The 25,408-nt window shown below is 41.0% G+C and overlaps 1 protein-coding gene across 3 annotated transcripts; it reads right to left on the minus strand.

The window, feature by feature from the left end:
- Nucleotides 1–1,282: 1,282 nt before the first annotated feature.
- LOC125899867 (immunoglobulin-like domain-containing receptor 2) lies at nt 1,283–25,396 on the minus strand. Of its 3 annotated transcripts, XM_049594512.1 has the most exons (10): nt 25,051–25,396; nt 17,304–17,633; nt 15,526–15,645; nt 9,986–10,042; nt 7,983–8,129; nt 7,707–7,868; nt 7,359–7,472; nt 5,444–5,645; nt 3,334–4,000; nt 1,283–1,874 (listed from the first exon to the last, which is right to left on the minus strand). In XM_049594512.1, exons 1-10 carry the CDS (start codon nt 25,091–25,093, stop codon nt 1,839–1,841), a joined length of 1,878 nt encoding a protein of 625 aa, XP_049450469.1. In that variant the 5' UTR covers nt 25,094–25,396; the 3' UTR covers nt 1,283–1,838. The 3 variants fall into 3 exon arrangements, with proteins under 3 accessions (XP_049450469.1, XP_049450470.1, XP_049450471.1); XM_049594513.1 differs by lacking the exon at nt 9,986–10,042; XM_049594514.1 differs by lacking the exon at nt 7,359–7,472.
- Nucleotides 25,397–25,408: the final 12 nt, after the last annotated feature.

Here is a 25,408-nt window from a genome sequence, read left to right on the forward strand (position 1 = left end):
TATATCAAAATTAATTATGTTGAAACTATTAAAATGCACATTAATGCATAAACACCAGTTTGTGTCATCTGTGAATGGGGAAGAAAGGTGATTTAAGTGACATTGAACGTGGCATGGTTGTTGGTGCCAGACGGGCTGGTCTGTCAGAAACTGCTGATCTACTGGGATTTTCACACACAACCATCTCTAGGGTTTACAGAGGATGGTCTGAAGAAGAGAAAATATCCAGTGAGCCAAAATGCCTTGTTGATGCCAGAGGTCTGAGGAGAATGGCCAGACTGGTTCAAGATGATAGAAAGTCAACAGTAACTCAAATAAGCACTGGTTACAACCAAGGTCTGCAGAAGACCATCTCTGAACCAACAACACGTCCAACCTTGAAGCAGATGGGCTACAGCAGCAGAAGACCACACCAGGTGCCACTCCTGTCAGCTAACAACAGGAAACTGAGGCTACAGTTCACACAGGCTCACCAAAACTGGACAATAGAAGATTGGAAATAGTTGCCTGGTCTGATGAGTCTGGATTTCTGCTGCCACATTCAGATGGTAGGGTCAGAATTTGGTGTAAACAACATGAAAGCATGGATCCATCCTGCCTTGTATCAACGGTTCAGGCTGCTGGTGGTGTAATGGTGTGGGGGATATTTTCTTGGCACACTTTGGGCCCCTTAGTACCAACTGAGCATGGTTTAAACACCACAGCCTACCTGAGTATTGTTGCTGACCGTGTCCATCCCTTTATGACCACAGTGTACCCATCTTCTGATGGCTAATTCCAGCAGGATAACGCACCATGTCACAAAGCTCAAATCGTCTCAAACTGGTTTCTTGAACATGACAGTGAGTTCACTGTACTCCAGTGGCCTCCACAGTCACCAGATCTCAGTCCAATAGAGCACCTTTGGGATGTGGTGGAACAGGAGATTCACATCATGGATGTGCAGCTGACAAATCAGCAGCAACTGTGTGATGTCATCATGTCAATATGGACCAACATCTCTGAGGAAAATTTCCAGCACCTTGGTGAATCTATGACACCAAGAATTAAGGCAGTTCTGGGGCCAAAACGGGTCCAACCTGGTACTGGAGGCTCACCTTGGTCTTTTGGAAATGTTGCTGTGCATTTCTAACTACTGACATTTTTAGACCAAATCATGAATTGATTAATTGACAATAAAATCTTCAGCTGCGGCCATAGCTGGATGCATCTTCTCTATTGGCAGAGATAATAAACATACATTCATTTAGACAGCTGCAAATTCTTTGAGTTCTCTTTATTGAAAAAAAAGTATTTAAGCAGTGCAATTAAAAATCTGCAGAACAAATTGAAGGTACAGTACTTACATACAGTACAATATCAACAACTGACAAACACACAGATACAAAGTGAACCTGAGTTGCAGTGTACTGAGTGACAAGTATGAAGTCTGTAGGACAGTAAAAGACCGTGGCGTCCTGCAGATCAAAAACTGGCAGATAATAATACAAAAAAAACCAACAAAAAACATCTTGGCACTTGTTTCAGTAAATCCAGTCACTCAACTCAACAACTGATGCACATACATACATACATACATAACATCTGTGGTCTACACATGCAGAAATACCCAGATATGATTCATGCACATGAGTAAAAACATCCCGTACTCGCAGACACGACTGCTGCTTCGTGCATTTTCCATCCACTACTGCTGTTTTCTCAGTGCGGTTATTCTCAGTGAGACGAGCCAGACTTCACGTGGCTGACGGCAGAACAGTTAGCCTCTCCTGCGTAGCAACAGGACGGTTTAAATGAACAGATTGCAGCGCTGAGCGGGTCGAGGCTGGGAAACCTTGTCACACTATGAGAGAGTCCCTGCTCAGTGCAGTGCTCTGTTAAAGAAATACACCGAGAGCCACACGTTAGAGACTTTACATTCATGCTCATGCCAGGTTAGTCCAGCCTGGTGCCTCAGATCATGCACAGACATCGTGCAGCTGAAGGGTTAGTAGTAAAGACAGATGTTTGTTGGAGCCAGTTAGTAAGCGTTTCTAATACTGTGATGGTTGCAAGCATGACCAGATTATACTGTTCATATCTGAGTTAAATCAAAAGTGTCATTTGCTTTTGGAAATGTATGCAAACAATGTTACAGCTACGCAGATAAAATCATGTCAGAACTAACATTACAATGATTCAGTGTTAAGACCACAAATCTTGTACTGTATGTACATTGCACAAGGGACAGATTATGAACATAATACTGTAAAACATCTTCAAATGTCTAAATACAAAGCTTGCACTATTCTACTTTGTTCTTATTGTCAATAAATCCCATGAAAGGACCAAAACCTGCTACCACTTATTACGTTTGTCCTGTAAAACTTCAATTACAAGCTTAGTCCCAATTAAACACCCAGTTCCTTTTACTAGCCCGGTGTGGCTATACATTTCTCAGTCAGACTGGTCTGGTTGTCAAGCAGTTCATATTTTTACAGAAGTTCTTTGGATATATAAAACCGGGTTGCTGGCTATCTCAAATTATGTGTCCATCATTCCTTGATTACCCTGTGAGCTGCTAATCTACTCCTGTTAACGGTGCATGTGTTAGGGATTATTTTCGGCTGTGGATTAATACATATTTGGTGAGCTAGTGCAGTAGTATCCAAACCCTGGGCTGTGCCAGACTTCAGGGAATTTGCTGCCCTTCTGCAATGATATTATAAGAATCGACAAAAAGAGCTAAATGACTAACTAACTGCTTGGAGCAATTTGTGCATTGCTTTTAACTACTGGGATAACCTCTCAGGCACCACTACTGATCTTGACTAAACACACGTTCAGGAACATGTCCATCTTGTGTCTTTTCTCTCAAGTCACGGTAATTCCAGAATAGATGGAGCAAAGGACAGTCCAGCAGATGGCGGTAATGCCACACCTTTTGATATCAACCACCACAAAACTCAACAGTCGACAAAGAAAATTGGGCACGGCCACAAGTCTGTGTATGGGACAGAATATGTAAGGGGTGGGCGATAGCACAAAATTTGGTTTCGATCTGATACCACGCAACACAGTGCTGGAATCGCTGATATCGAATATGATGCAGCTAATGTACTTTCATGCAAGGGAAAGCAGCGTGTAATCATTTGAGAAAGTTTACGAAGCTACATCAGGCTTCGGCTGCACAGACGACACTAAACTTGTTTTTGGACTTTTAATGGGATTTGTTGACAATAAGAAAAATATGGAACACACAGACTTGTCCTGTAACTATTTACAGGATGTAAATGCTCTTTCCTGAAGAGCTGAGGAGGAAGGAAGTCCTTGTTCCTGCTACAAGTAACTCACCAGATTTCGGCTCCTATCTCTGTCTTCTCGGCCGCCCTGTTGAAGTGTATGGGACATTCCCTGGGGGGGGCGGGTGTAAGAGAAAGGCCTCATGGTGGCGTCATTGGTCCTGTATCGCTCTGATCGGGGAGGCTCTACAGTACGGTACCGGTCTGCGGTCGAGTCAGCCCTACGGTACCGCTCCGCCTCCAGCTCAGAGTATGGAGGCAAAGGGTCCTCCTCTTCTGGACGGTTGCTAGGCGACCGGCTGTAGTAACTATCGCTGCCCTTTCCTCTGGAGCTGCCTTTAGAGGGAGTGTCACTGTCCCCGTCCGGTCTACAGCCGCCTCTGTCCCCTCCCCGCCCCCTCAACTTGCTGTCCAGCACACTGCTGAGGAAGGTGTCATCGTATCCCTTGTTCTGGGGCGGTCGACAGGGGCGATCGCTGTCCCACGTGTCCCTTCTCTTCTGAAAAGGTGAGGGGCTGCGGCGACCCCAGCCGTCATCTTCATCTCTGTAGAAGCGCCTGGGAGGGCTGTAATCCCGCTCGTAGGCCCGGTCTGGAGGCTCAGCCCGACGACCACGGGAGGTGTAAGACTGGGCGAAATCCTCCAGCTCGTCCAGGGAGCCGGTGCGCCCTCTTCTGCCCAAGGTCCTCCTCTGAAGGTGCTCTGAGCGAGGGTTCCACCTACAGCAAGGAAAAGCACACAACTCAACACACAGTGACACAGAGGTAATTATAATTATAGTAATAATAATAATAATAATGATCCATTTGACTTAAAGGAATAGTGTGCAGGATTTAGTGCCATCTAGTGGTGAGGACTGCAGATCACATCCGGCTGAAACCTAGACAATCAAACTTCCTTCGATGTTGTTTGTTCAGGTGGTTTTTACCAGGAGCCAAATTATCTGCAGAGATCTCATCCTATTTCAGGTGATTATACCCTAAAGAAAACATTATATTATATTCCATTTCTGCCAATGTGTCCTCCTAAATCCCACACTCACAGGGGATTTTCAGGATATTCAGACACTTATATGATATATTAGTTCAGTAAAAAAATAACCTTATAAACAAAAACACAATAAAAGCACATAGGCTATGGCATAAACTCAAATATTTAAGGTAGCTTCATAGACTTGGAGGAGTCATAGTTCCAGCTATGGAAAAGGCTCTGTCAACCCAGGTCTACTGTTTGGTCCTGGATGGTGCGAATAAGAGTTTGGTGAGGAATGAGGTTAGGGTGACCAAATCCCAACAAACCAAATGCTGAAAACAGCACATACTGACAAAGACAAGACCGTAAATTACCACCAAGAGACACAACAAGATCACAAGAGATGCAAAGGAACTACAAAGAGACACAAAATAACTACAAAAAAAGGCAGAACAACAACAAAGAGATATAAACTGGGGACAAAGTGACATAGAAGGTCCAAAAACAGACTCAAAATGACCTTATTAAGATACAATATTACCACACAAAACAAATACAGAAACAACAACACCAAGGAGCCCTGTAGCAACTTGAATTCAGCTAGGCAAACACAGAACTGGGGGTCTGATCTCAGACCACTCAACTGCCCCGGGTCAGCAAACTTTCTGTTGCTGCCATTACACAGGTTAGACCCAGCGCTACCACTGGTCACAGACCTGCTGTCATCGCCCCCAGCGCTGGGGTTTCTCACTGGCTGAAATCAAGTTGCGACACCTGAGCTGAAGGTCCGTCTCCGGAGATGTGGCCTGCTGACCTCCCAGAGAAGTAGCCTCCTTGGCGGGGAGTGAGGCAGAAGGACTGCAGGATGTGATGGCATTAACTAGCTAGCTGATCTTATTTGGCTTGTCTCATCTGTGTTGTGATAAACAGTGTGCCGCAATGATGCCACACACGCTGTCTTTTGAGTACAACTACAGATTTCTCTGGGTTTGACCACTGTTAGAAACATTTTGGATAATGTAAGTACACAGCTCAACAAATTATACAATATAGATCTAGTTGTTTTCGCCACACCTTAATGTGGAAATGTTGAATATTTTATCTTTAAAGAACTAAAATACTACTTCATGGGAAGGTAATCCTCTCATCACATAAACACACACATGGACTAAATAACACCATAATTATACCTTCTGTCCAGCTCGTCATCTGAGAGGTTGCCTCTGTCCCGTCTGGGCCTTCGACTCTGTGTAGGTGGAGCTACTCTTAACACTGACTGGTCATCGAGGTCTGCAATGGGTGGGAGCGCCTTCATCTGCACCGTCTGATAGGTGTGTCGGAAGTCTGTATTTCCTCCATCATGGAGAGAGCTGAGCTCTGAGAGGCTGCTGGCTGTTGGGACAGAAACATTTGCTATTTTCATCATAAAATTTATTTGCAAACATTTTTCAGGTAAATTTTCTGTAACCGCTTGGTGAAACACACAACTGTGAAATGATGTAATCAGACATTCCAGACTAAGAGGTGGTCTGCTGTAAGTCCTCTGTACGTGTTTGGGATAAGAGCATCACCTACTTTCTGGTTAGAGGTGACTATGACTGCATAATTATGAGCTCTGATTATGGCTGACTGCAAAGTACTGAGGTCACAGTGTCTCATGCGCCACCTCAGACTACTGTCACAACCAATTTAAAGGATAAGTCTGGTGATTTTTTTTCCCTTATTGTTAACAAATTCTTTGAAAGGATCAAAACCAACCATGAAGTGATCCAAATAACAACACAATTACAACATCACTGACAAACTCTATGCGTTGCTTCAGCCTGATACAGCTTAATCTCTTTGCGTAGGCTGACGTTGATGTCAAAACACTATGAAAAACACATCAATAAGTCACACTGTTCAGACTGTTTTCATGCACTGTTCATATGTATACCTGCGTAAAGTAATGCACCACAATTCATGTATAACCGACATAATAAGGAAGGCTGCGATCGCGCAACCAATGTGCTGACAAGACCAAAGACGGAAGTAGAATCAAGAGCGAAAGTCTGTGTAAGGAGACAGGTTGCAATGGCAGATGGGTCAAACAAACACAGGACTTTGCCCCAGGAGACCAGTGATAGGGACCATGTCAGACCAGGTGAACTGCTGTTTTAACATATGTCATCACCATGTCTCTTTTCATTAACCTAACCTACATAACTTTACTTACCTAAACGTTAAGACTCCAAATCATGTTTCATTTCCTTGATCTAACCACAAAACGTCATTCGTGACGTGCTAATTTGTTAGATACAGTGCCAAACTACAGTGCCCAGCTGTATTAGAAAATTACTTAGCCTTTAAGAAAATAAAACTCTACATTTGTGACTGTTTCTATATTTGTTTTTACATATTCTGTTAGCAAGACAGACTATGGATTTGGTGTTTTCATGGAATTTGTTGTGGCTGAAAAATAGCCCCAGTTTTATCCTTTTAAAAGTACAAGAAAAAGCACTTAAATTAAATCTCGCTGGTGAAATAAATGAATGAGTTGTTGTCTTTTGTGTGACGGTGGCATAATCACAATAATTAAGCGGGATTTATACTTCTGTTTCAAGTCAACTCCACACCTCGGGCGTAGCCTGACGTGAACTTCCCAAAAATTTAACTACAAGTCGCAGTGATGCAGACCTTCAATCTGTTTTTGTAAGCTGAAACCATTTCCTTCAGTGGAAACAAAGCTTTTTTTTATGCCACATTTGCCATACTGTTTCTACTGTAGAGACTGTCCCTTTAATACTGTATGCTTTTGTGTTAAAGTCAAATGTTCCAATAGTCCAGTACTCGGATTTAAATTGTCTGAAAAACTTATGAAATCAGGATGTAAAATGACATTTACTGATACACAGGGACCTTAAAAATTAACCATACTTTTTAAAACTGAGAAACATCTTTTTCTCATCTCAGTAAGGGCAGTTAGATGTTATGAAATTAATGTAAGGATTAGATGAAGACTAGTACTGATTAATTCACACAAACAACCATGCAAATAAAACACATAAACACACTGACACACAGCCACACAGATGACACACACTGGCCTAATCTGTGCAGGCTTACGTTTGAGTGCAGCCATCTTGGCAGAGGGAAGCTGACCCAGCTCCTTCTCTATGTAGTACAGAACTTTCATTGAGTCCTGGTCTGGACTGGCTTTCAGTCGATAACCACTGCGTGCTGTGGATTCGGACACACACACAGTAGTACACACACAGGGACATAAGCATGCAGGGACACACACATATACACATAAGTGTCTGGTGCACATCTTAAAAAGAACAACCAGACTCAGAGATGTTAAATTTAAATAACAAACATGCATGTGGCATTTCTGCGTAGGTTAGAGACAGACACTAGGATGAGGGATGAAATGAGAGTTAGTTTGTTACAGAGCTTCCTACGATCTCTCACCTCCAGCCAGGTTATTTTCCACTGAGGGGATAGAGGAGACCTTCGGCTCCATATTGGATGAAGGGGCGAGAGGAACCACAGTAGGAACACCAGGAATGTAGTAGGGATACACAGGAACTTGAGCAGGCAGTCCACTCTTTGCCATCTTCCCTGCCTCGTACACTGAACGGAAAAACAACGAAACAATAAACCTTCCAGGCAGAGGGATTTCTGTCGAGTTGATACAAAGAATGCATGTAGAGGTTACAGTAAATAAAGGAAGTCTGTGTTACTCACAGTGTTTTGGACAGCAGCAGGTGTCCGGACAGCAGCAGCAGCGGACGTAGCAGCAGCAGGAGTGAGGACAACACTGACACCAGCAGATCCCCAAGAATAACAGGAGGAAGATGCTGCCCAGGACTACGGATCCCACAAACGCCCACTCTGGAAGACAGAAACACACACTATTCATTCTCCATTGTGATGTGCACAAGATTCAGTCCGAGCTCCTCACCTTATCTCTAAGGCTGAGCCCAGCCACCCCACGAAGGAAACTCATTTCGGCCATTTGTATCCAGGATCTTATTCTTTCGGTCACTACCCAGAGCTCATGACCATAGGTGAGGGTTGGGACGTAGATGGACCAGTAAACTGAAAGTTTTGCCCTCTGGCTCAGCTCCCTCTTCACCACAACGGTTGTGGTCACTACCCAGAGCTCATGACCATAGGTGAGGGTTGGGATGTAGATGGACCAGTTAATTGAAAGCTTCACCTTTCAGCTCAGCTCCCTCTTCACCACAAGGGTTTGGTGCAGTGGCCGCATCACTGCAGAAGCTGCATCAAACCGCCGATCCATCTCATGCTCCGTTCTACCCTCACTCATGAACAAGACCCCGAGATCCTTGAACTCCCTTGCTCTGGGCAGTAACTCTCTCCCAACCTGGAGGGAGCAATCCCCCAGTTTCCAACAGAGAACCATGACCTCTGAGTTGGAGGTGCTGACTCTCATACCAACCACTTATGTGACATTGTAAATGTAATAATATCACCTGAAATCTTGTTGGTAACGGGTTATATTACTTCGGTAATGCTAAAACCTATATTACTGTCACCTCCAACACTGTTAGTACACACTTTGTCAGTTTTTATGACTTTATTCTCGCAGGTTTATGACTTTATTCTCATAGGTTTATGACTTTATTCTTGTAGATTCACGACTTTATTCTCGTAGATTTACAACTTTATTCTCACATCTTAAGATTTTCTTTTTCTTTAACATGGCCCTAATCCCTTCTTCATATAATATATACATAAAACAAGTTTGCAAATTTGTTGAAGTTTTAAAAATGCAGCGAGGTAGAGTAGGAGAATAAGATGTGCAATAAGTACGTTTAAGTTTGCTAAAATTAATTAGTCTCTGAGTCCTTTATGTCCTAGGTATAACAAGTTGATTTTTGTCTGGACTATATTTTGGTCCTTTATAAGTTAATTTTGCTCCTTAAAGTGGGATTCTTTCTCTGTTTTATATGACACACATATTTGACCAATCCTGTCCCTTTAAAAAGTGGAAGAGGCGACATCTTTACTACAACTGGAATAAAACTGATGGATATTGCAAATATCACGACACATGGATGGGCAGGTTGAAGACATACTCTGTTGCAGTGTATGTGTGCCACATGTATTTACAGATATGCACGTGACACACTTAATATGATCACTTATTGCTTTACCTCCAAATAAAGTTAAGATACTGATCATCTCACCACTTTGTTATAATATTTGAAGCAGACCCAAGTTGTGATCGACTAGAATGTTACTTTTAAAACCACGCAGATGTTTCTGTCGCTTCTTCACTGATGTGACCACAGAGCGCTACAGAAGGAAACTTCAGGCAAACTCCATGGAAACTGAGTGACTCTTATCCATCATCATCTCTAAAGCTCCCAGACCCTAACAACACACTTCCTCAGGGTGTGCCCAAAAGCAAAATCCACTCTTAACCCCCCACAAAGTCATCGCATATCCCCTGAGGAACTGAAACCAGAGATAAAAGATAAAGCACTGAGGGTCTGTGAATGTTTCTTTACGCAGCTTCAATAACTGATAATAACTGTGTGTAATTTCAGGTTAGACGTTACTGTCTGTGCATAAGCATCAACCCGAGCTCATTAACAGGTTTATTTGTTAGTCAAAAAGAGATTGATTTGATTGGTTAGTGAGAGTTAAACATGAGGAGGCATAAGGAGAAGCTAGAAGACAGCAGGCAGTGAGATGAAAGAGCGGGTGAGGAGCCGTACCTGGCATAATCTCCACATCAAACTCAGGTAGGAGATCGTCCTGCTGACCTGTCCTGCCTGCAGAGAGAGGGAGAGCACAGGTGAAGGCCGGCAGAGGAAGCAGAAAGCAAGAGTCAAAAGGTCAGCGGAGTGGATGATTAATGGTCATGCACTAATTGAGAAACTGAAGGGACATTTTTTACACAAATTATTCATCGTACATGCAGTCACAATGATGAATGAGGACATTTTTTAGCCATGCTAGCGAAGTGGACTCAAGAGATGGTAATGTTGGTCAGTTTGCCCCTTTGGTCCGGACTGAAATATCTCAACAACTATTGGATGGATTGCAATAAAATTCAGTAAAGACATTCATGGTCCCAAGAGGAAGAAGCCTTTTCCTTAACTGCCACATTAGCTTGACATTTTTGGGTTTAAGGCAAATATCTAAACAATTACTGAATGCTACACTACGGACAGTTCACCCAAAAAATAACTGGATTATCTTGAGTAACTGGGTCATGATTTCTGGAAAGAGACATCGCTGTTGAGTTTTTCAAATATATTTTTTGACGCTTTGAGCACCACAAGCCGAGTGTCATCTAGTTCTATTATAATGGAGAGAAGGCAGACATCTCTACAACAGAGTGTGCTTTCAGACCTAGAGTTGTCTTGCTTTGGTCGAATCAGGGACTAATTTTGTTACAAAGGTGCATACTTGCCTAGAGTTGGTTCATGTTCTCATGGCAGCATTTACAAGCGGGCCAGATAAAATGCCTTGCGTGAGAAAGCTGCTCTTGATTGGTCAGAATTTCCATGAGGGAAAAATCCAGGAAGTAAACCAAACGTTGAAGAAGAGTACACTTGAAAGATAAATGTGACACTTTCTAATGTCACAATGGAGGGACAACTACGCAGGTTGATTTTAGCGCTGCTCATCGTGGACTATATTGCTGTCATTGTTCATTTTAGTCAAACCATACAGTTTGAAAACGAGGCGCAGCTCCAACTAGAAAACAATGTTTTGATGCATTGGATGTGCTGAATGTGCATATTAAGGCAGTACAGGAGGAGGTGCACATTAATAATCCTCCAGGACTGTAACATGCTCATGTTTAACCCAAACAATGTGTCATGTGACTGCAGTTGGTTCAGATCGAGGTCGCAACACGTTCTCACCACAAACGAACCGCACCAGAGTTTGTTTGTAACCAGACCGAGACCATCTCTTCAAGAAGGTCTCAGTCTGGTTGTTTTGGTGCACATCTGAGTGTGATTGCTGTGTTCACACCTGCCCAAACGAACCGCACTTAGGGGGCAAACGAACTTGAGTTCAATTGAACCAAACCAAACAGGTCAGGTGTGAAAGGACCCTGATATCTCCAACATTTGGCAACTCTTACCAAAACAATCTCGACTGATGAGTAACACTACAGGTATGATTGATTCTGGGATGAACTATCAATTTAATCTTTCATCTACTGCCATCATCAGGCAAAAAATTTCAACATGCTTGAAATTCAATTTAAAGCCAAATACCTGCAAAACCTCAGCTGTAAGTTACTTTGTGTTTAGTGCTAATCAACAAACGTTTGCCAGCTAACATGCTAACCAAAAACGGTGTACATGGTAAACACCATACCTGCTAGACATCAGCATGTTAGCATTGTCATGCACATTTTAGCATGCACCAGCTAGCTAGCATGGCTGCAGACTGTTAGCAGAGATATTGGATAGAGGAGATACCCCACCGTAGGCTTATCCAATGTTAAGAAAATGGTTACGCTTCCTGTCTCCTAAGTGGGCATGGTTAGCTCTCCCTCCAATCAGAGCCTGTTCTCCCTCAACATCTCGCAAGAACTTGTTTTCTGAGACAGACAGGGCTCAAACAAAGTTAACTTTCTCTTGATCTGTGTGGATGAAAAATGCAGCTTTAGTGTCAGAATGTTGTGGCTTGTGGAAAATGAACCCAATATTTACTTTAGTGACTAGAGGGCAAAAGAATTGACCATAAATTGTGATCACGTTCATTTTCCTCATTGACGACAATACATTCAGAGCTGCCGCAAGTCTCCTACGGAGGCGTGGCGCTGACATCACTGAATCAGGAAGTGAGCTGAGTGGGGTATCTCGCTTTATCCAATATCTCTGCTGTTAGTCTTGTTGTCACATGAATCACACAAGTATTTTATGCCACAGAGTTTCTTAGAGGTGGTTTTTTTAAAAAAAAAAAAAAAAAAATACTGACAGTGAACATGAGGACAAGTCATATAAGTCAGAGTTCAGAGTTCAAAATGCACTTAATCTAATTATAGCAGGAGGCCAGCAGTAATATATTTCTGTACTGAGGTGCACAGCATATGTGCCTCTCTGGTGGTGTTAAAGCTGCACCCAAATGAATGTACACCCATGCGTACAGACACACACACATATGGAGATGGTCCAAGAGAGACAGTGTGTGAGGACAAAGAGAGGGTTTGTAAACTGGGGCACATAACGAGTCTAGGACAATAATTTAGCTTGGGAGCTCATCAAAATACGGTCACACAAGTTCAATAGTTGTGACACAATGCGTCTTTGTGTTTCATTTAAACAGGTCAAAAGAGAGAAAAAAATAAGGCAGCACTAGAACTGTTAAATACAGAAAACAAAGGGAGTGCAACAGGTGTGCTGAGACTGAGACACAACTGCAGGTGTTTTTACTATGTGTTTATTGTGAGGTGTTGAAGGACTATAATTACTGTAAAGACTAGTCACAGTGTGATCTGTCTGACTGCAGTAATAGACTAAACACCCACCGGCTCCAGAGTGTGCTGAGTAGACTGTTACTATGGAGGTGAAAAACAGTGTATCCTTCTCACTTGATAAAAAAGTAATCTTGGTTTCCTGGCACACTCATCTACATACCATGAAGCTCACTGAGTAACCTGAGAGAGCAGAGGAGCTATGCAGGGCTGAGAGGGAGGGAGGCAGTGAAAGATGCAGAAATGAGTAATGGAGGAGTATGCAAGAAGATTTTGCAAGAAAAAAGGGAGAGCGAAGGGAGTGAAGAAAAATTAATCCAAAAGAAAAATAAAATCAGAGATGATGGGGATGGTGGGAGAAGAAACATTGTTGCTTCACACTTTGACATTTTGGGAAATATTCACATTCTTGCTGTGAGTTAGATAAGAAGATTTGACATCACTATGCCTGTACGATTAACATGGAACTGAAGCCAGCAGCCAGTAAGCTTAGCTCAGCATTAACAGCTGGCTAAAATGTTTGTGTCATTCATACAAAAGCACAAGTTTAAAATCAACAATTTGTGGTTTCGCTGTTAGGCCATGGACTATTTAGGGTTTAAAAACAAACAAGATATAAATCATTAGTAAGCTGGAATTTCATTACTTTCAAACAGAGCCAGGGTAATGTCAATCGTTAGCTTTTTCTAGTATTCATTGCTAAGGCTTAGCTGCAGCCAAGCTAACCTTAGCTGCTAAGCTAACCGGCTGTTGGCAGTAGCATGATATTGAACCAATAAATATGAGAGTGGTTTAAATATTTTTATCTAATTCCCTGCAACAAAGTGAAAAAGCACATTTCCTAAAATGTATAACTACAACTTCCAATTTCAGCTAGCTAACATGATCTACACTTTTGTTGACTCCATACAAATTAACAGAATTAAAATGAAGTTTTATCTAACGTAATGTGTGGACGTAATGTTTATGTTTTCAACAAACACGATATAACGTGTTAATCAGTAGGCTGACATTTTTGTTACTTTTAAACAGAGCCAGGTTAAGTGTTAGCTGTTCCCAGTCTTCTTTGCTAAAGGTTAGCTTGTTAGCTTAGCTGCTAGGCTAACAGGCAGTTGTCAACTAGTTTGAGGGTGGTGTCAATCTTTTCATCTCTCTTCAACGCTTTTGTGGACTCCATACAAAATCACAGGATTAAAATCAACCTTTTCTGTTTTTACCTGAGGTAATGTGTGGACTATTTAGAGTTTCAACAAACAAGAATAACGTGTGTTAATCAGTAGGCTGCCATTTTGTTACTTTCAAACAGAGCTAGGCTAAGTGTTAGCTGTTTGCAGTCTTCTTTGCCATGGTTTAGCTGGGTAGTTTAGCTGCTAAGCTAACTAGCTGTTGTCCGTAGCTTGATATTGAATTGACAGGAGAGCGTATCTATGTTTCCCGGGTTCTATGTTCCCCACTTAACTGTGCAAAAAAGGTTCTATGTTCCCCACTTACACAAAAAAGGTTCTATGTTCCCCGCTTACACAAAAAAGGTTCTATGTTTCCCGGGTTCTATGTTGCCCGCTCAACCAAGTGGGAAACATAGAACCCTTTTTGTGTAAGCAGCTTTTTTGCAGGGTTAAGTGGGGAACATAGAACCTGGGAAACATAGAACCCTGGAAACATAGGGATGACCCCATTGACAGATAAGAGAGTGGTATCAATCTTTTCATTTAACTCGCTGCAACAAATTAAAAACGCATATTTCTCAAAATGTAAAACTATCAGTTTCAATTTGGTGTATAAAACTGGTAGCATGTGATATATCAAAACTTTAGGAAGTGCAAATCTGGTGTTTAAATAGCTCACACTTCCTAATTCAAATGTTTTCATTGCCACATGGCAAACCTAAAAAATTCAGTGTAGTCTTGTTATTCTTACACGTCTAAACCGCTCCTCTTCTGTCCTGTGAGCTGATTATAACCAGATTAGTGCTCAGTGGAGGAGGACTGCATGAATGAGCACTCTCTAAATACTACAAGCAACATCAGAGAAAGTAAAAGCTAAAGGAAGACACAACATTCTGCTAACTGTTGTGCGAGTTTAGCCACATTTTTCTGCTACGTCTCCCTCTTCATGTCAACACCAGCAGCAACCCCCGACATGCTCCTCTGTAGAAGCACGTCACCATGGTAAAAGCTTAAGGAGAAGCTTTGGCAACAATGGTCGCCACAGTTTCTCTCACTGAGTGGGTAGGCCTACACTACTTTAAATTTCATTCACTGACAGATGACAGTCAGTCTCTGAACTTTAGCACCGAAACGTAACCTGTTCATTAATTATTAATCAGCCAAAACAAAAAAACATAGCGTGATCACACACAAACAGCTGCACATTATGATCCCATACCTTTTTCAAAGATGTACAAACCATGACTTAGTGTAGTGTTTTACTGACTTAGAATGTGCTTAAAGTACAGTCCAGTACAGTCCAGTACCTGTTATGGACAGTACATTTACTCAAGTAAATGTACTGTCAAGTCTTCCACCACTGGACAGTGCAAATCAACCTCAACCCTGCAAAGAGAGCTCTTGGCTAAAACAAGTGAAGAGGCGAACACCATCTGGCCGTCTCCATAGAAACCCTCGTAAAGACACTTTGGAACGTGGAGGAACAAAGAAACTACTTTTAACACCTAACGTATGGAGGGAAACACCACTGAGCTTAATATGAAGCCAAACATTTAAACAACTTTACCAAGTCGATCATGATCAGACTCAAAGTGTGTTTGTGTCTTTATGTTGCTATTTTAATGAAAAAAAGAAAAAGGTGTAGGCATACCGAGCACCAGTAACTCCAGCTGCGCTTCATTCTTCCCCTCCAGATCATCAGCAATGACAACTTTACAGAAGTACACTCCACTGTCGCCCCACTGCAGCTCCCCAATACGCAGGTCTGCTTCTGCACAGAGACAGGAAACATCAAGGTTATACGTGCTGCAAGAGGTGAGGTCATGTCACAAAGCAGGTCAGTGTTTAATGGCAGCACTCCTGAATTCAAACTGATTGGTTGACAACAAACTGACTATAATGACTTGGTTAAACAGTCTAGAACACACTGACACCTGTATAGTTATGTATGGATGATGGGTTTTGTTTGAAAATGCTCAGTAGCCTACTATTGGTAGCTGAGTGGTTACAGTGTATGCTAACAGCAGCATCCTGGGTTCAATTCCAGACTCAGGTGCTTTGTTGCATGTCAACATCACGAAAACACAAACAGCCCTATCCAGAGCCAGTGTTTAGTTTGTCCATTCTGGACTACTGTAGAACAACATGACTGACAACATGGGAGAGGACCTGCTCTGTATGTAGATACAAACAGCTTATTCTGAGGTAGCAAAAACACAACAATTCTTATTTTCAGGTGATTGCAAAGGGATAAAAATATAGTTATGAATATCATATTTTATTTCAGCCATTAGATGCCACTAAATCCTACACACTGGACCTTTAGCAAAGAGAAATTAAATAGTCAAAAATAGCAAAATTTTGATTTGAATTATAAACAAATGATTAAAGAATATGCAAGCAAGATTGTCTGACCAGACATTTGATGCCATTTTCAGTACCTGACAAACTTTAATACTTTTTGGTCGGCACCAAGAACATTGAGGTTTGAATACACCCACAACTTGACACTTGACAGCAGTTACTGTGACATAAATTCAAGCTTCTTTCTGTTAAGTGTTTTTATCATCTGTAGAGTTTTTGTGAAGCCAAGACAAAAGTAAACCCATAGCATTTACATGTAAAAACAAGACAATTACAGCTGAAAGTAGAGGTGATTACCACCATAGATTAATTCATGTCAGTGAGCATTTATTTTATTTACTGTATTAAATGACGTCAGGAGGGTGTTGTTGAATGTGCTTCCACTGACACATCAGGACAGAAGAAGGGTGTTTTGTCTTGATAGGGTTTGGGGTTTTACAAGGGGTCACACATGAATAGGAGTGATAGCAGGAGAGTGTGATCATGTGGCCATGTGTGTGTGTGTGTATGTGTGTGCCCTCTCCATTGTAAGACAAAGACAAAACAGGTTTATTTTGAGAACAGGAAACACAAATCTCAGTCAGCTCTGGTCAAACAGCCACAGCAACTCTTTCACCTTAAAGGGGACCTATTATGTTGTTGCTTTTTTTATGTCATAAATAGAATGTTATAATGTCAGCTTTTCATATTAAATGTGCCCAAAGTTCCAAATAATGATGTTAATGTATGTAGAAGTGAACTTTTACATTCCTGTGAGCAAAAACCTCAGGCTACAGACCTTTCTGAATACTCTGTTTCAGCGTTTTTCTACTTTTAAAACAAGCTAATGTCAGTTTGTGAGGGGTTTCTTCATATGGTCATCTGCTCCAGGCACATTATTGTAGTGTTGACATTATGTAGCCTACACTGCTACATGTAGCTACATGCTAATGTCCGGGAAGCATTTAATCTCGGTTGTTGATGTTGTTATTTTCTACCTGATTTTGTATTATATCTGCTGGTACATGTCAGATTGTGAAGATTTTAGAGACTTTCATAGGTTTAGAATAAAAAAGATGACATTACTGTTAATGATGGAGATGTCTCTGCCTTTGTAGTGCTCGGCCAGCGTCATGGAGGCTCCCTGCTTCGAGGCCACAACTCGAACTGTGCGGCTGCTGTCGGAGCACTCCAGGTGGGACCTGGTGCCCAGCTCGGAGGTGTGGACGCCCAGACTCTTGGGCAGGGTGAAGGACTCCTGAGTGCGGTCTCGACAGTAGGACTTGTACCACCACTGCACCACCGGGGCCTGAATGGAGGCTGTCTGGTACTGACATGGTAGGACCACGGACTGAAAGAGCATCGCAAACTTCTGCTTCTCCCGCACTGTGACATGCACGCCATCGCACACACACACTGACAAGGGAAGAGAGAAAGAAAGATGAAATAAGTGACAAATATAGAGAGCTTTTGTCTCCTGACAGGTCATTTGGCTATTCCGAGAGTCATGCAAATGTTGCTCAAAGATAAAAGGTGTGCAGCAAAGTTCAAACACAGCAAAATGTCAACACTGAGAAATACCAGGTTCACCTACTTGACACACAGTAATCAATACCAGGCAGCTTCACAGAGAGTCTGTTCACTCATTTTACACCCCAAAGCTGTGTCTCTCCCAGTATGACCATCAGAAGGGGGAAAAACTGAGCTTAGGGCTACAACATATGATGTTTTCCATTCTCAATCAAATAAATAGACTATAATGTTAAAAATAGTAAAACGTAGATACAAAATAGATATTACAATGTCCTGCAGCACAAAGTGACATCTTTAAATTACATTTAATTTCCAACCAACACTCTCAAACCCAAATATATTCAGTTTCTAATAATTTAAAACAAAGACAAGAAACAAATCCACACATTTAAGAAGCTGGAACCAGCAAAGGTTTGGCATCTGTGCTTGAAAAATTACTTAAATTAATATGTACGAGACTCATTTTTTCAGCCCTGATAGTACTGCCAGTTTATTATGTGCACATATCGCAGCAATAAACCCACTTTCTTGAAGGTTATAATGTTCAGTTTTTGTTTAATCTGTTTTAAGAAGTGTTGATTTAACTCGGGTGATACTGAATTGTGTTACATTAAGAGCTGTTTCGTGCAGTGTTATAGTACGATTTGACAGTCTCAGTCTCGTCTGTCAGTCAGTCCCTCGACTCAACCGCATTTTTACTCTGTCTTATCTCTGTCTTTAAAGCCCATTTTATTTCAAGACTGTTCAAGAGGGAAAGAAGTAGCACCTGCGCATTCAAATCCACGGCACGAAAGTTTAATCAAGACAATGTTTAGGTCCTATTTGGTAGGAGTAAATAGGATCAAAATGTCTCAGTTACGCTTTTGTGGCATGAAGTAAGTGTACAGGTGTTACTTCTTTCCTATATGCACGCTGTTTTTTTGTCACTCAGCTAAAACTAATGTAGTTTAATACAACAGCCCTGCAATAGTTCGTCTAACTGAATATAGGAATGACAGAAAACTAAATATGAGTACAAACTTGAGCTGAAGAGATGAGTTTATTAATATTTTAGTCATTTGACAGAAAAATGATCTGTTTTTCAAGCACAAATGCCACAAATTTCCTAATTCCAACTTCTAAACTGTAAAAATTTGCTGCTTTCCTTGGTCTTACATGATAGCAAACTAAACCTACATGATGTGCATAAATAAAAATAAAATTATTGTCCCTCAACACCAGTCAAGACCGCAACTGTGGAGAAATCAAACAGTTGCCTCTGCAAAAAAAGTAGTGTTGATTGAAGATGGTGAGGAGGATTTCAGCTACAGAGCTATAGAAAACAAAGGAAATTCCCATAAAATTCTCCTCTGCAGGACCTTTTGATTATTTTGGGCATTTCAGGCATTTCTTATGGTGCACGTATACATGCAAACAAAAAAGAGGTGAACGAAGAGGAGTCTTCTTTGGTTTCTGTGGGTATATTTATGGGAATGTGTATCTTTTCGATCAGTTTGAGGATTGCATACAGTTTGCATGTTCCACATTTTCTCGTCTAGGTGTCATAAAACGTGGGACTCACACTGGCCTGGTCTTGGTCTTGACTTGGTCTTGGATAAGGTAGTCTTGTCTACACTGGTTTTGTAAGGTTGATTTATCTGCCATTTATTTTCTTTATTAATTAATGGGACTGTCCGAAACAAATCAGGAAAATTGATACGTATAATTTCTTAGAACCTAAAGGTTACGTCTTTAAATGTCTTGTTTTGTCCTACAAAGTGTTCAAAAACTAAAGATATTCAGTTTACTGTTATATAAGACCAGGAATAGCAGCAGATTTTTTATAGTTTAGAAGCTGAAATTTAGGAATTTGTGGCATTTTTACTTGAAAAACATAATTTTCTATCAATTGACTAAAATATTACTCAACTAATCATTTCAGCTCTAATTTGTACGCATATTTAGTCTTCCCTCATTCATATTTAGAGTTGGACAAACTGTTGCAGCACTGGGTATTAACCACATTAGTTTTAGCTGAGTGTGGACAAAAACAGTTCCAAGACAGGAAGAGGATGCAGCTGACCTCTCGCCCACAGGAGAACCAGCTGCACTTCTTCTTTGTCTGTGTGGATGATTCACTACACCTGGGAGATATTTAGCGTCATATTAAAACAGGAGCAAAGACGGGAAGAGAGATTATTATGTGTGTGTGGAGAGGGGGCTTCTCTGCTGCTCTGTATCAGGGTCAGGAAGGTTAAATTCCAGTGTGTGTGGGGGGCTGGGGAGGCCTGTGGAGAGGCAGGGGGTTGTCATCACAGAGGGAGGGGATGGAGAGGTCTGACGGACGCTTGTGGGTGCTTTCTGCTGGTTATATTAGCTCTAGGTGGGGCAGGAACTCACTCTAAACATTTCCCAGAAAGACAGGAAATCAAAACAAAACAAGTCCACCAGTCCGACTCTCCTTCTGACCGTTTATCGCAGTCATCTAAAATGGACGCTTTTCTTAGTTTCCTTCTTATGTGAGCCTAAGTCAGCTTATTTTCAGGCCACCATTAGGACCGTATGCAACTGTAAAAATCTTCTCTGTTTGTCTGAATTAACTTCAGTTGAGTAAAACAAGAGCAGAAATCCTAACCCTTTTCCATGAACACTCTTCTCATTACACTTCTGTAGGACTGCAACTAAGAGTTATTTTAAATCAATTTCAATTAATAGTTTAGTGTTTAGTCTATGAATTGTTGGGAAATACTTGAAGAAAACGCTCCAGGCAACATAATTAGATGTTGTTTTTTCCAACAAACAAACCATATCTAACAGATTTTCAGTTTACAATATTTAAACCAAGAAAATAAAAACAACAAATCCATACATTTGAGAAGCTGGAATCACAGGATGGTTTACACTTCTGCTTGAAAAATGAATGAAAGTAACAAAGGTTTATCATAATTGTTGGCAATTTTTATTAATATGTCATTTCAGCTCAAGTTTTAGACAAGTGTGTTAATGTTTCATGAAGTAAAACCCAAATAAATCAGGTCATTTTGACAGGAAATTTCACCCACAAAATGATCATCTGTATATTAATTACCAACCCATTGTGACATTGAATTTGTGAAGAAACCTTTGTTTGCCTCCATGGTGAACAGATAATCCACTGATGAATTGAAATCATAGGGTACCATGTTAAACAACAGCACACACACACACAACTTCAGGTAATTCCCTCAGTAATTCCCAAACCAGTCCGTTCTCAATTACTGTTTATACAATTTCCTGTAAATGTAATGCACCAAAATTCATGCATATCCTACATAATCATGAGCCAGTAATTTGTGTATCACTAACGTATTTGGTAAGACTGCAGTCGCATGACCAATACGCTGACAGGAGTACAGAAGGTGGTGGATGGGTCACAAAACACAGGACTTTCCTTAAGGAGATCATTGTTTGGAACTAAGTAAACTTTGCGTCATTTTAAGGTGCGTCGTCACCATGATTCTTCTCTTAAACCTGTCCATAGTAATTTTACTTGCCTAAACCAAACCTACGTAACTTTATGTTAGGTATTTAATGTCACTGGAGGGGTGATAATTTGTAGGATGTCATACAAACCATTGGATGAGGATACGTTGCCCAAACACATGCAGTTTCACTAAAACGTTTCTATTGAAAACATTTTCTAATAGACAGTCTAATGCACGGACAAATAGTGCACCTGGGCAAATATGTGATGTGCTCCATGGAATAAGAGTTCAAATGCACACGCTTGCGTTGCTGAGCATATGACTGGATTGACTGGATAGATGAGACTTTATACTGCAGGTGTTGTGTGAGAGTTTGTAAATGGATGTTTTGCTGTTGTTAAAGGTGGCCCACCTTCTACCTTTTGGATTCTTCATTCACTGTGGAGGTTAGCGAAAAAAGCAATGTTCTATTCACGGATTGAAGAGTTTGGTCTCACTCCAATATCGTCGAAATCTGGTGCTTGGGAAGTGACTTGCAGCATCAGAAACCAACGATAAAAGGTGTCCTTTAACGTCGGCATGATACGAAGCCAGTTGCTGTTACAGTTTAAGGATGCCCAGCTGCGTCGGGGGAAACACGGCAGGACAAAGATGAAAGTTAAGGCGGTGAAAGTCCGACTGGGGCGGCCTGGAGTGATGGCAGATGGGTCCAAGAAACACAGAGTTTCATCCGAGAGAGCGGTAAGATTCTAAAGCCAAACACGGTTCTTTTTCCCTAAACCTAACCACGTATTTTTGTTGCCTAAACCCAACCACATGTGTTTGTTGCTGCAGGAAAAAAACGTCAATTTGCATTCTTGTACCGACATAGTGCTTTTATTTTGAAAGAGACTGACTGTAAACGTTAAATGTCCTGTGAAAACAGAAGTGTACTTTAAAAACAGACAATGCATGTAACAAACAGAACTTGACACAGTGTCCCAGAATGTCAACAACCAACACACCCAGGGTACCTTTCACATCGTTTGTGGACGTGGAAAGTCCATGACCAAACATGAATATGTGATGAGGTCGGTGAGAGAATGTGTTGAATTGAACGTAACACGAGGTGAGTAACTGTTCTACAAATGATCATTTTGTGGTGAAGTATTCCTTTAATGACACACTGGTTAGATGAGCAACATCCCCCTGATAAGATACTACACTTTATCTACACATTATCTATAAACAGTGATGGTGGTGATGGAGCCAGATGATTGTTACAGAGAGCAAGAGGAGGGGCGACAGCTCCTAAATTCCTCCCACGAGGGAGCTCTCTTCCCTTTGTTTCCTTTTTCATGGACCAGTCCATTGTTAAGGCTGGGCTGAAAATCCCCCCACCCCCCTCCTCTCTGTCCCACTTGAGGAGCGGAGAGGGGGGAGGAGGTCACAGACTCCCGACCAATGAGAGTATCTGGCCTCCTCCAGCTGGGTGTGAACAGACCAATTAACAGCCAGAGATTTGAACCAGACCGTTACTCTGTGAATGCCATCAGTCGGAGGTGAGAGGAGGTTTGAACTGTTAATCATTGTTTGCATGAAGTTAACGTCAGGTGTGACTCACTGTCGGTTAATGAGCAGGTTACAGACACAGCAGACAGCCTCCTCCTCCACCTACACAGAAACTAAAGGCCTCATTTCAACAGTAAACTACCTTTTAACACAGTGTGGGACACAGGTCAGAGCTCTGCTGCTGGATGCTGCATGTTTCCTGAACACAGTCAGACTTTTCCTCTGCAGAGCTGTCACATTTCCTGCTTTTACTGTGTCGCACATTCCTTCACATTGACTCATTGGACCCACAAAAACACACTGATAAGACTGAATATGGCTTGATAAAGGATTTCAGGTTTTGGTAACTGCGCAGTTTTGTCAGGGGTTCACAGACACAGGTACATTTTCAGTGTTCTTGAGAGCTGATGTGCACTTTATGGCCACTAATTATAGTTTTAGTTTTAAAGTTATAACATACCCTGTAGGGCTGCAGTTACCTTTCATTTTCATTTTTGATTGATGCAAATTAAGATATTTATGTCTATAAAATATCCAAAAATAGTGAAAAATACCCTTTCATGGTACTGTATTTAATGGCTTATTTCACTCGATCAACAGTCTGACACTAAAAATATTTCATTTACTTTTATAAATGATGAAGAAAAGCATAAAATCCTCACACCTGAGAACCTGAGAGCAGGAACTGTTTGACATTATCGCTTGAAAATTAATTAAATCGATGAATCATCTCTTGTAGCAGCCTTATCTTTGTATACTGCACCTTTAAAGTACAGCTCCAACATTAAACATTGTGCCTTAAAATAGTTTTTACACAGCAAACTGTAGTATACAATACAAACAGGCCTATAACAGCACAATTTTAAGCCCCTCTGGGATACTGTTATCTTATCTGAGGAGATAAAATAGGGGAGACTGGGGTCGGTTGGCACACTTTTCATGCTCATACTTACTTCGCTATTATTTACGTTAGAATATTCTGAGCAGCAGCAAATGAAAGGTTAATGTCTCAGCTATCAACAAATGTGTTTTAATGTACAAAAATGTTTTCTAACATTAGCTGATTTGTAATTAAAGTCATCTTAAGGTTGGTCGGCATAATGTTAAAATGCTGTAGTTACAGATAAATAAAGCAACCAAAAGGGACAATTTGAACATTTCATTCAAACAAGATCAGTAAATCATGAATGTTTAATTGAATATCTGCCCATTTTAAAAACAAAACACCAGTAAGAATGTCTAATTACCTTTGTCACTGGCCATTCAAAAATAATAATAGCCTAATTAACCATGAACGTAAATGTTGTTTTACACTTTCAAAATAGTTTTAATATTTCAAAATACAGTTACAACTATTGATCATACAACCCCCAAATGAGTGAACCAACTAACTCCTCTCAAATCTGACCCAACTTTGTGATGTTATTATGTTAGCCAGCTACCATCACTCATGTGGCTGACTATTTTGTCAGTTAACTTGAAGTAACATGTTTTACAACATCTCTACATAAAAGACCACAGACCACTTTTTTTCTCTTTTTAAAAAAACTTTTGATAGACCTACTGTTTCACAGTTCATTAGTAGCACTCTGGACCTTCCTCAAGTTTCAACATTGAGCTTAAATAGTAACTGCTCAAAGACTGAAGTGATATTTTCCAACACACCTGAGTCTGAGACAGCTGGATGTGGGAATACCTTCCTTCAAACTGATAGACCTACTGTAAAATTGAAATGTTACCTCACCAAAAAATACCAATTAAACACATGCTCACAGGTAGAGACTTGTAAGAACAATGGATAAATAAAAACTATAAATACAACACAAAGAAAAAATCTAAAAGCAATGGATAAATTTAAAACTAAAATAGAGCATTGCAAGTCTTGAGTGCAACAGGAGTAAGGTATAGTGTAACTCACTGATTAAGAATAAAAGTAAACCTTTAAAGGAGCAGAAAAAGCTGTGTGCCAACCGACCCCAGTCTCCCCGATACTACGGAATCTGCCCAATATTGAACAGACACTATAAACCCTACAAGGATTATTAGGATTGTCCCATAACCCCCTGTCGTGTTATTAAATCGTTAAAAACGGGGTGAACCATCCTCATAATATCGCAATTATCTCGTTTAATTCACCTTAATAAGATTTAAACCCTAAAACAAGCACTTTGCAGTGTGTAATACAGATACAGATATGGAGCCAGCTCTGAGCAAGACGTTTATAGGATCAACCTGTTGCGCTGTCGTCGTAATAAAGACACATTTTAGTAAAGTAGACATATTCAAGTGGAGGGAATAAGGCTTACCTGATGCTCCCAGTAAAATAGCCAGCCGGTAAAAGTTCATCATACAGTCCGTTTTATAGTAAAGTGCAGTTTGTCCGCATGTTGGTGCTTCTCGGTGTCCGCTAAGTGCTGCAGTAAACAGGACTCTCAGACTAACGGGACTGTACCACTTCAGACAGAGGTGAGTCCAAACACAGCAACCATCTCAAATACTCACACCTCTTGAGGTACTGTGTCCATAAAACACAACAGCCAGAAGTGTTTCTATAAGTTATGTTTTTATAGGCTTGAATCTAGTTGTAGTTTTAGCGGCGGGTGTAGCGGCAGAGCTCATCTGGCAGAGTAGAGAGGTCTGTCCGGTGTAAGGTGGAGGACGGAT

This window comes from Epinephelus fuscoguttatus, linkage group LG13 (genome assembly GCF_011397635.1).
Source record: "Epinephelus fuscoguttatus linkage group LG13, E.fuscoguttatus.final_Chr_v1".
Taxonomy (NCBI): Eukaryota; Metazoa; Chordata; class Actinopteri; order Perciformes; family Serranidae; genus Epinephelus; species Epinephelus fuscoguttatus.